The sequence below is a fragment of the Vanessa tameamea genome, chromosome 28, assembly GCF_037043105.1.
Source record: "Vanessa tameamea isolate UH-Manoa-2023 chromosome 28, ilVanTame1 primary haplotype, whole genome shotgun sequence".
In the NCBI taxonomy this organism is placed as follows: domain Eukaryota; kingdom Metazoa; phylum Arthropoda; class Insecta; order Lepidoptera; family Nymphalidae; genus Vanessa; species Vanessa tameamea.
Genome location: NC_087336.1, coordinates 6,587,231 through 6,599,336, shown reverse-complemented (window position 1 = coordinate 6,599,336; position 12,106 = coordinate 6,587,231). Strand labels below are relative to the sequence as shown.

The following is a 12,106-nucleotide window of genomic DNA, read 5'->3' as shown; positions in this document are numbered from 1 at the left end:
GTTAAATCTTTTTGACAGAAAATTACATTGGTCTATTCACATGGGGTCATTGGGATTCCACGTACGCTAGCCAGCTTTCAAACAAAGCAAATCAATCTGATCAAAAGCAAACTTCACCAACGAAGCTATGTTGAAATCAAAAAACCACAGTAACAAATAGTGCCTCTTTGGCGGTAGAATGTCAATGCCATCAAAATCAAATCGAGCGTCTACTTTCCATCAAATACTTATTTTCTGATGTTTCCCTTCACCTCCAGCTCGTTACATTCTCAAGACTGACGACGATATGTACGTGAACGTTCCGAATCTAATCGAGAACCTCCGCAACCGCTCCAAGGTGCACGACTCCACCAAGGGTCAGGAGAAGGAGTACCTGCTGATAGGGGACCTCATATGTGGCGCGAGGCCCGTGCAGGATGTGGGCAGTAAGTGGTGAGTACGTTACCTCATTTATTGGCAATAAAATCAACACCAATAAATTCAATAAAAATGTTGATCTAACGTTTGTAATATAAAAAAACCTGATCGATTTCGGTCGCAGCGGACGCCGACGCGGGAGATTCGAGAATTAATGGAAAATATGTTATAATACTTTTCGGGAAAGTTTGATATTTGTTGCGAATGTAATCGCCACTAATATTTATGGAGTTGTTTTATTTCATCATTTCACCTTCGGTCGTAATCGATAGCAAAGATTTGTTAAACCACGTAAAGTTTGGAGAACACACACGAGTTACACGTGCTGATGAATGGACTAACTGTCCATAAAGAGTCCTCCAGAGGACGTACATGAGAGGTACAGGAGAGCTTCCCCCGCAGGTACAGCCCGCGCTACATGTACGGCGGGCGCGTGTACCCGCGCTACCTGTCGGGCACGGGGTACGCGCTGTCGGCGCCCGCCGCGCGCGCGCTGTACGAGGCCGCGCTGCGCACCAGCTACTTCCACCTCGAGGACATCTACATCACCGGTGAGCGCTCCCGCACGCCGCGCCCTCGGCATCGGCGCAGGGTCGTCAGCGGCTCTCTTGTTACAAAGGAGTTCCGATAAATTCGGCTTATATCAACAAGACGAATCTGCAACGAAGTGGGACTCCACACTCACGATACAGCTGAATATTCCTCCCCGGCGCCGCGGGTGCCATGGGGCCCGATGCCTCTCTTTAATATACGTCGCTGACGCCAGTGACGCTTTCGTTTTCATCAGGAGGGACAAGGGAGAGGGAGTCCTTCCTCCGGCTCGCTAGCGGGTGTCAACAAAAGAGTGTCCGTTCCGCAGGCATGTGCGCGGTGCGAGCTCGGCCGCGCCTCGTGCCGCGCGACGAGCCGGGCTTCTCGTACAGCGCCGTCGGCAACAGCGCGTGCGTGGCGCACTCGCACCTTACGGCGCACCGCGTGCGGCCCGCGCGCATGCGCCTCGTGGCGCGCGGCCTGCGCGACGCGCGCCACGTCGACCGGTGAGTGCCCTCTCACCGAGGACTAGTTACGTGGGGCGCCCCCGTCTGCGTCTCCCGAACTGATGGTCACGTTTTGTCCGCAGATGCGAAAGAATGCGGCTGACTCAGGTGAGGAGGGATCGGTTGAAGCCGAAAAAACCTGCCAAAACGCACGTTAAACTGTCTCTTACGTAACAGACGTGCAGTAGCCTCGCGGCCGCAGACGACGCCACGTCCATAGTTACATGCGATAACCTCGTAACTGACATTTTTTTAACTGAATAATGTTGAAAATTTTTTGAACTCGAATATTCTAGATCTGATTTTAATCTTTTTAATATGTAATATGTTTTGTGTTATATGCAGAATTACTTGTGTACAGTAAACGAACATGTCCTTATTTAAATGTAATTTTCAGTTATAATTTAAATGTTGTTGTTAAAGCATTCGTTTTGTTGTCGACGTTTCTGTTCGTAATATTGTGATATTATTGTTTAACATATAGTTCCGTAGCTACAAGGGTCCTTAGTGTATAGGCTTTGATAGAAACGTAAATTTTAACTTTATATAAAGGAATCTTCGCTAATTTCTTTGAAATCGTTAATCGTTTTTCAATAAGTACAAATATAAAAAATTATCATTATTAATAATAGTAAAGGATCCTTAAGGTGACTCGTATAACAGTATGAAATAGTGCGAGAGGCAAAGTGAAAATTTGCTTGCGTCATCTCAGTTTATTGTTACTGAAAGCCTTAAAGATATTGTGAAAACGAATGATAACCGACCTTTTAGCTTTATAAGCCATCGATTGGCGGCCTAATTGTATATAATTCTTATTATACGAAAACCGGGAACGGGTCACTGTAAAATGGCGATTTCGAACGAAATATTGAAACGTGTTAAACACATTCTTGGATTAATTACTAATTAAAAAAATATATATATATAACTACTTGCTACAAGTCTGGTTTTAAACGATTCGTTAAAGAATGTCAGTAACCGATCGTTTTCGAGTTAAAGTTCGTTAACGTCGACTCGACTCCAATCGCAGAAGGAGCAAAGATAAACAAACTCGATTTTCAAACACCGTGCCATTTGCTAGTTCTTCGATATTATGCTCTACAAACAGCTCTTCATTAATACATACTTATTTATAATACAACACCAATACTTTTTAAATTTTACTCCCTAAGTTCCGATAACAACTGCGCTGAAATTCAAAATGCCATATTTTCAATGACTCTATTCAAGCTCTCGACCAATGATATCGCTTCAATTCAAGGTCAGATGTTCATTTGTCTCCACTCCTCTCGTGGTCGGAACAGTCTACAGTCACACGACTCGGAGATATTACTACCATTCGGGAGCGAAACGAATCGTTTAATTAAAGTAACATTACCGGACATTAATTATTAAATAATAAAATATATCGACATAAAACATTGCTAGCTTAATTACTTTCCAAGGATTATATATTGACGCCATTTGACTTCTGTTCTCGGTCCGTGTTTAAATTTAGAACGTATATAATATTATATAGTACATACAATCATTCGGTTAGTCGTTGAACGATTGTCGCGTGTCGTATGAATACGATCAAATCCATGAGCTGGACAGATAGACGATAAACTAGTAGTTGTTAAGACGTGTGATAGTACTCCTGCCGGGGATTGTGCTGTGAGTGCCTTTACTGACGAGTTCGTACGCGGGCCGTGCGAGCCGCGCGTGTACTGCGGGCCGTGCAGGCGGATGGACGGACACGGCACTCGAACGTTATATTATATGACGACCACTGGGGCGTCTTAGTATTGTCTGCGGAAGATTTGATTTGATTGGGGGTCATGTGCCGCGTTAGGAGAGAGGGGCGGTGCCTTGTAAAAGTATATCGAAAGTGACGGCTTACGCGGGGAACGGTAACAAAACATTTCTGAAAAATACCCGACTCCGGCAAAGTGGACGCAGTAGCAGATGATATCTGCAAATATTGCTGTAGGTATATATGAGTGATTAACTCGCGAATCATTACTTATGAATAACTTCGTCGTCGTCGTTACCGCGGCGGACCGCGTGTATCAGTTCAAAAGGTCCGATCCCATTCCGATATAATGCTTTATAACAATACAATTCGCTACGCAGTCTGACCTTCGAAGTGCGAAGAGGGCGTTACTATTTAGTTTTATATTAAACAGCCACTTAAGACTGTACATATTATCTATCAGTCGGATTTCAAATTGGTTGTCAATACACACTAGTGAGCGTTACAACTGACTCACTCGGGATTTCGATGCCCGATCACGTTAAACACGTGAAATTATTACAGACGCATTGATAATATGTGAAAAGGTATATTTTTTCATCAGTGTCAGTCCATTTGCCTGTCTCCGTAGTAAATTAAAAATATATATATCTATAAAATAGATAGATAGATTGCCACCAGAGTACCGCATCGCACGCGCGAGTCGTGAACTCAGAAATCGTATTACCATAACATCTTAAATAGTTAGCGAGTCGCCACTCCGATGTCTCCTCCGGTCGTATTTGAATTCGATGTACATTTCGAGTAGATATATTTTTTTGATTTGCTCCTTCTCCGCCTTTCAGATGAAAGAACTTCATAGCGGTATGTACGTAATGTACAAATATCTGCGCTTACTCGTCACCAATGAGTGCTAAGGACCATCTGTTTACAGACACGACCAGGTAACTCGACTAACGACGCGTCCGCTGAGACGAAGTCGCGTCGAACACTTATCGTTATGTATTTATATAATATGAACATTTTATACGAATCGGAACGAGGTTTTTATTAAATGTAAGATTATGATATTTTATTATTTCTTATTATGTTGAATAACTTTTATAAAGTTACATGTTATTGTATTTAAATTTAACATGCACGTGTTTTGTTGCACAAAAGCGTTTACCTGGTTATGATTGTAAACAGTCGCTATGATCGGTGTTCAAAATACATTAGTGTGTTTGTACACTATTTATAAAAATGTTTATATTTTACACGCCTCAAATATATTTTTATTTTTTTTTTATTTTAAATTATAGCAACACTAACCGCACTTGCTTAAACATATATAATATACGTATTACATATTATGAATAACTATGATCTGAACTTCTTATTTTTTGTTTAAAATTTTCAGAATAAATTACATGTTTTTATAGATTTGAATAACGTACACGCAGGCGCGGCGTTTTATAAGAGTTTACAAATTTCTGATTTCTGATTATCTTTGTACTGAATATTTTTTTATAAACTATATTTAGTGTAGGAGGGGGGGGGGGATAATTGTCGCTAAGACATTTATATTTATAAATATTAAATAGTTTTTATCAATATAAATTATATTTTTTATATATTTTTTTTACTTTTCAATTATTATTTTTTTTTATTATTGAACTTATACATGCTAGCGATAGGTCTAAATTAGAAAGACATTAATTATTAAAAATCTTTTTTTTAATCCGTGACTTTTTAACGGTACTTCGATTGTTCAATGATTATATTTATATTTTGAAATAGTAAGTCTTCTCTCTGTATTTTTTTTTTACATCTAGTTTCCAGTAGTTATCGAAATGGCGGCTCGGACAAATTTAAGATGGTTTACAATATAAGATAGAATCATGTTAAAGGTACAGACAGACATTTCAAATTCTTTTTTTAATCGTATTTAATTGAAAATGATACGTCACGACTAACTATTGTACCCGACACCACACTCTAAGTAATGCGACTCGTGACGTCAGAAACCATCTCGCCGTAACGAGCAACAACGGTTGTCTCGAGGTGGCGGTTTTTATTTCAACTGTTCTTAAAATTGTATGATAATATCTTTTTTGTTTCGTTAAAATAAAGTTAGTTTTCTTTTTTAATTTAAGTTAGTAACAACTACACAATTTTTGATAGATATATTTTTATTTTATACTTTCTGATTAGTTGTTCATTGTTTGATAAATTAACAATTTTTCGTCCTGCGGTAACCAACGGAGTACACCCGAGTCTCAGAACCTTTTTCATAAATGATTTTATATATAAACTGCTCCACCTGCACGTATGTAAATATTGTTTGAGAGTGACTTGTTAAACGATCTTCTTTCTAATGCCAAAACAGTGGCGACTAGAAGGGAAATAAGTGTTTAATTAACTCTCGCTTAACGTGGATAGAGCTTTATAAGTTAAATTAAAACTTATTAATCAATATATAACACCGGTGTAGAATATAAGACAAGTAATCATTCATTTCCGACGATAAAATAATTTGCAACGCCATATATCCGATCTTAAAATCCTTTGAAATGTCTGTCTGTGCGTATATATTTAGTGTACGTTCGAGTGATTGTTATTCGCGACCGGTCGCACGTCGCTCCGTCACAGCGACACCCGACTCCGATCGTGTTCCGCGATGCCTCAACTCGTGCAGTCGTAGTCGTGTATCTTTGTGTCTGGTTATAGTGAATTATTTAAAACATAGTCAAATGTAAACTCGACTACGCATCGTCAAAACCGAAATCGTCGAGTGTTACGCGTTCGGTAATTCCTCTGTTAGTTAAGTTTAGCATAAATTTAATTTAAAGTGGCGACGCGCCGACCGCGTCCGGACGAGACGCGGTCGGTCGCGACGTCCACTCCTCGGTATAGTGACTAATCGATGGGAAACTAAGTTTCCCCGCCGACCTTTGACCTTTGTGTGGGACCTGAAGTGTGTAATATCATAGTTATTTAATAAATCGGCCATTCTAGGTTTATACGAGGCGTTGCGTCTGATAAATGAAAATATATCGCGTGTGATGTTACCGCTGGTATTGTCAATAGGGCGCGCCCGTCGACTGTCGGGTATCAGATGGAATCTCACTTGAAGTAATCGCTTGCAGCTGAGAGTCGCGTTCGAAGTATTGCAATGTTAGCGGCGACCGGTGGAGGTTGTAATAGTTACTTAAATAATACGTGTATCTGATATTTGTATATTTGTCAAAGATTTCACATGAATGGGGAATATGCAGACGTTTTGAAGTGGACCGGGCAGCGCTTGTGACGCGACTCTGTTACTTGTTACTGGGATATCTTTTTTTAAGTTAAATTTTGGCGGTGAATCTGTGGCTGGACCAGAATCGAAGGTCCAGTTAAAGACGCGTCACGCTTACGCGTATTTACGCGAGAGAGAAGAAAGATATGAGGTAGGAGCGTACGAGAGCCAGGTAGGTGTTTAGAAGGACCTTCTCTCACGTTTGCGGCGCTCACGTCGTGTTATCGTGTGCTAATACTTATTTTATTGTTAATTATTGTTAAACAAGATTACGCGTTTCTGATTCGCTACGCTCTGTGACGTCAACTGCGGTATCAACTCAAGTGTTTTGGAGTTACACCCGGAAGAATCAATAGTGAACGTTTGATTTCTTCCGGGTTAACTCAATACGTATCAGAAAATAGTATGATGTTATCCAACCAATATATATATATATATAACATTTTCAATGTCATTCGTAATACTAAAGTCAATAAACGAATTAAATTAAAAATCTATGATACGAGTACATTTGCATCGACTTTTACAAAACCACCCGAAATAGAGAAAATCGGGCAACACCAGTTGCTGTATTCAGTAACGGTTCCGGTTTTCAAAAAATCAACGAATAGTAACTACGTTATTTGTTTTAAGGACAAAAATAGTTTTAAAATTTCGTCTAAATTTATTGCCTATTGATATGTTTCAATAAAAGCGCTGCGTATTCCCCGTTGGAGTGTTTGTGTTTTGGTGCTTCGAAAAGCAAAATGTTTATTAGTTCAACGGAAACCGTTTAAGTTTGTTTGTTCGTCGTATCGAAAGTAATCTCGAATATATCTTGAGAATATATAATATCTTGAGAAATTTAGAATCTCAATTATTTTTATAAAAGTGAAATAAATTATATGAAATTTAATGTTAACATGACTTTTAAAAAGTTTTTTGCGTTTGGTGTCGTAATGACGGATTGTTATCGTGAGTCCGCCGGCGCCTCCGCGTGGCGTCGGCTCTATAGCGTAACCTGTAAGTATTACGTAATCAGTTTTAATATTGTATAGTTTAAATACGTAACGTTTGTATGTAACGGAATAGTACGGGCTGTGCGCTGCCTTACACTGTGAATATATTTGTAACAGATGCTATATGATACAGATTATAAAATAAATGAATTTTGTTGCCGATATTGTTTATTCTATGTTTTATTTTTACTGAATAGTCGGCGCCACGAGCGGCCGCGTGTGATCGACGATTTCATTATACATTTTTAAAATGTTATTCGATATATGAAATCAGCTTTGCCTTAAAGACAGTCCCCTAACGCATAGTGTTCCGAGTTGTGATGATTTTTATAAATAAAATTATGAAAGATTATGCCCTGGTTTTATTTCGTAAGAGATTTGGAGATGAGCGCGCCCGTAACGACGACGGTGAGTCATTGTTGGGCTTTTTGTAGAAAATATACTTTATTTGAACAATTAATACAAGCCACCTACTAATTACAAAATATGTAAATATACACAAAATTTACATTTATATATCCCATGCGCTTTGCTAAAAGCTCTGCTATATACTTAATGCACTACAAACCACCTGATGGTAAGTGGTCACCACCGCCCATAGACGAAGGCGCTGTAAGAAATATTAACCATTCCTTACATCGCCTATGCGCCACCAACCTTGGGAACTAAGATGTTATGTCCCTTGTGCCTGTGATTACACTGGCTCACTTACCCTAACCGGAACGCAACAATACAGAGTACTGTTATTTGGCGGTAGAATATCATATAATCCTAAATAAAAAGCTTATAATTATTGCGGCCTATATTGAGACAGATTTTTTTTTACGTGTTTTGACATCATACCCACTCTTGGTACTTACGTATTAACCACCGCAGCAAAAAAGGATTGGGAAGTGCTGTATATGGTAGAAGTCTCGTCCCCAATTACAAGAATATGTTTGTTGTGGTTTCTTTTGATCATTTTGCTAGAAGACTCAGATTCATGCATTTGATTGCGCATAATTGTAACAAAACCGAGTGTCAACTCTGTCTCAATATGGTCCTGTCGTTCTTATCCCTAGAGTGTTTTTTAAGAAACCGAAGGCGCGAAGGGGGTACATGGTGCAGGGATGCACATCGTGCCTGCGCTTAGATATAAAAAACGAAGGTGCTCCACATCCCGTAGCGCCGAAGGGGACTAAGCTCGAAATTGTTGAAAAACAACCTAATTTTAAGGTTAGAATTACAATATTTATTTTTGCCACTATCTCAGGAACAGAGCATTTAAGGTTAGGGGTCAGGCCGAGAAGACCAAATAGAGTTAGAGAGTCGGGCTTTTTTAACCAATTTAAAAAAGGAGAGTAAAGTTTTGCTATTCTATGATCGGAAATGGTTTGGCTGAGTGTCATTCAGTTCTGCACGCTAGGCCATTTTGTTTAAAGTGTGCCATTACAAGATTTGGAATTTAGGAAAAAAAAGTTTACTTGCAGATATTTATTATTTATACAGAATAATCACTTATAAGAAATACAAATTTAGAAAAAAAAAATGATGTGAGCCGTGAGAGTGATTTGATTGTTTTAAAACATAATCATTAAATTATTAGAGAAATATAGAAGAAGAAGATTAGAAGTCACATCCGAAGTTGCAGATGAGCGAGTTGATGTAGTAGCGCGCGAGCTGGTTGGCGCGGTAGAAGAACGTCTCCCGCTCGTAGATGTTCAGCAGCGTGAGGTCGGTCGCCAGGAAATTTTCAGTTTTTTCATCTAAAAGAAATAAATAAATACAGTTCTGTTATTTATCAACATCATATCATAAATATATTCTTAATCTCTCAGTTGAACGTTCGGAGCTAACTCCACTGGATGTGTTCCGTCACCGCGGAAGAGGAGATTGATCAACATGAGTTAAGGAAATTATTAAATGGTTGTTTTATACTTACCGTTGGGATTAATCAAGAATATCGGGAGCTCTGTGACGTCAGCAAAAGTAAACGACGAACAGAGATCCAGCGCATTAGCGTGCGGGAAGTTCACGGTCAGACGAACCAGCGCTAGAACATTTAAACATATGCTGGTGTAACTATCACCACTGAGGTCTTAGTCTTGTTTAGTAACTATTCAGATTATACAGCGATTGTTACTAAGTGACCCGAATAGACCCTACTCTCACATAGCCTTCTGTTAAATATTAAAGGCTTACACCGACAATTTTACAACTTTATACTAATATGTAATATTCCTCAGACTTATGAAACTTATTTTGTTACAATAAGAGGAATATTATTATTATCTTCGAGTCGGGCGAGTCCCTGGACCTTAGCTCATAAAAACTGGCACTGTAGGAAACTTAAATACTTTTTTAAAAAGCCAAAGCGTCGTATGGATGAGTATCGATTTAGTATCAGTCGGTCTATTTGTCCATTTGTTGGTAACATCCTAAAATTAATCAAAATATGACAATAAACAAGAATTTTATGACGTTCAAGGGTTGTTTTGTATATGGACAGCCGTGTAGCTGTACTGTTGTGTACTTACGATACCGTCCTCTGTAACTGTAGTTGTAAGTCGTGTCCTCCTGGAACGAGGAGTGCTGGATGAGGGTACGAGTGGACTCGAAGTCGAGGTCGGGACAGTCGATGGTGAGGACCGCGGCGTCGGAGTCCACGTTGAAGCTGAAATGTTACTTCTAGAAATTTCCTGCTCAACGTAATGACACTTAAGTGTTCAACTTATATTGAGAAGTACAATTTATTCTGACAATAAGAGATTTATCAAATTATTCAATGAGCAGAATAACTTTTTAAAACGGCAATAATAGGACTGGGGCATGAGGCCCAAGTTGATCAGTTAAAAGTGGATTTGTCGGTTGAAACATTTTCAGAAACAGCGAGGAGCTACAATCTTGAAGATCCCGTGGGCGATAAAAATACCGAAAATATCTAATAACTGTTTGTAAAAAATACTCACAAGAACTCCGATACAAAGCAACTGTTATGGTTCCTTATGACTAAGTTATTGTCGATGTACGTCGCGTTGAAGTAAGGCGTATCGAACTTGAACGAGTTGATCGTGTATTCCGCAGGAAGGAACCCGCGTACATTGGGGTTGCAGCGAGAGTTAGCGGCCAAGTTATCTCGGACACACTTGTTGTCTTTGACGCGACACGGCCGGGCGATGTTGGACGGCACTGCAGTGTAATGTGGAAACAAATGAACATGGGGTTTATTTTTACAAGCCTCTGATAACCAGCTTTTAGAATTTGTGGGATCCCTTGGAAGTGGTTTTGTTTTAAATAAAAATAGGAAAACTTGCATATATGCCATCCGATGGAAAGTGGTCACAACTACCTTGACATTGGTAATGATGGAAATATTTATCATCTCATACATTGTCAATGCGCCACCATCCTCGGGAACTTTGGTGTAAAATCCCTTGTGCCTGTAGTAACTGGTTCACTCGTCCTTCACGACGACACTCAACAGTTCCAAGCATTGCTGTTTGGCGGTAAAATAATTCTACACCGACCGACCGATTGATACGTTAATCAAATATATAATATTTTTTCGTATAAACTGTAATAATAAATTTTCTGTCTGACTTTCTTTCTGGGATTAGTGGTAATCCTTCTGTTATTGTAATTATTCTACCGACGCAAATTAATTCGTAGAGCTGTGTTTCGGTCTGAAACGGCTGGCGGCTCAGCCAGTCAGATGTAACCACAAGAGACAATACGTCTTAGTTCCTACGATAAATATTGTCTTCGTTTTATGGATCTTTGGTAAAGGCACATGACACCGGTGTGGAATGTCCTGTCGGCGTTACGCCAGCTGAGGCCGCAGCACTTATCGTCGGATGTTGATGACGTAGGTGTGCATACGTCTACTCGCCCGGTGGAAGAAGGTCGAAGGAGGCATTGGGTGGTATCAGTTCATGATCAAACCGTGGAATTCGGTTAGAACTAGTCACCGTATACTATCGGATATTTAGGTTTTGTTGTGCACTTACCATCAGGTAGCCAAAATTTGATCAACAAAGTTTCCTATTTTAATTTAAAATAAAAGATTGTCATATGTAAATAAATATACAGGATAAAGCCCAGAAAATCCATTTAAACACGTTTTTGACTTACCGGCGACGCAGGCCGCGACCGTCAACAGAAGGGTTACGGCTTTGGTTAGCATGATGTAACCACGAGCGCGACGACACAACTGACGACGAATAAACATAGCGAAAACCACACAGTAGTTTAGATCATTGTTTTAATATAATGCGTATTAATCACTATTTGCTCAGCTGAGTACAGCAGACTTTGTATAGTTGTGGATACTGTGAAACGATTATATTCAACAGGGTCGGATTGAAGGATTTTGGGCAACGAATTCGTGAAGAATTTTAATTATAACATCGAAATAAACGGTTGAAAAATGTTACGAACTTACGATTTTATTCCTCTCACAGTTAAAATATTTGAAAAAACTATCGTGGCTGCCCGAAGACGTTTTTAAGTACAATCGAATAAACGATTATTTCTATTCCCCCGTTCGTACAAATCCGGCCCCGCCCCTTAGATCAATAATTTCAAAACTTGTTTTAAATGTCTTTTAACTTGTTTATAAGTATTAACAAAGAGAATTCTGATGAAATGACGTCAGAGTGAC

The 12,106-nt window shown here is 39.3% G+C and overlaps 3 protein-coding genes across 3 annotated transcripts in view; 1 reads left to right on the top strand and 2 right to left on the bottom strand.

Moving 5' to 3' along the window:
• The window catches only part of LOC113391929 (uncharacterized), a 32,085-nt gene extending 27,906 nt beyond the window's left edge, over positions 1-4,179 (top strand). The window contains exons 5-9 of the mRNA XM_026628081.2: positions 258-432; positions 820-968; positions 1,277-1,454; positions 1,538-1,562; positions 4,035-4,179. Of these exons, the coding sequence (XP_026483866.1) occupies positions 258-432; positions 820-968; positions 1,277-1,454; positions 1,538-1,562; positions 4,035-4,106 (599 nt within the window). The 3' untranslated portion in view covers positions 4,107-4,179. The remainder of the gene's footprint in view (positions 1-257; positions 433-819; positions 969-1,276; positions 1,455-1,537; positions 1,563-4,034) is intronic.
• Positions 1-12,106, bottom strand: part of LOC113391780 (aldo-keto reductase AKR2E4-like) — a 168,458-nt gene that overhangs the window by 61,475 nt on the left and 94,877 nt on the right. The window lies entirely within an intron of this gene.
• LOC113391930 (fibrohexamerin-like) lies at positions 8,996-11,703 on the bottom strand. Its single transcript, XM_026628083.2, has 5 exons — positions 11,578-11,703; positions 10,416-10,635; positions 9,984-10,120; positions 9,389-9,499; positions 8,996-9,212 (listed from the first exon to the last, which is right to left on the bottom strand). The coding sequence occupies exons 1-5, from the start codon at positions 11,672-11,674 to the stop codon at positions 9,073-9,075; spliced, it is 705 nt and encodes a 234-aa protein (XP_026483868.2). The 5' UTR covers positions 11,675-11,703; the 3' UTR covers positions 8,996-9,072.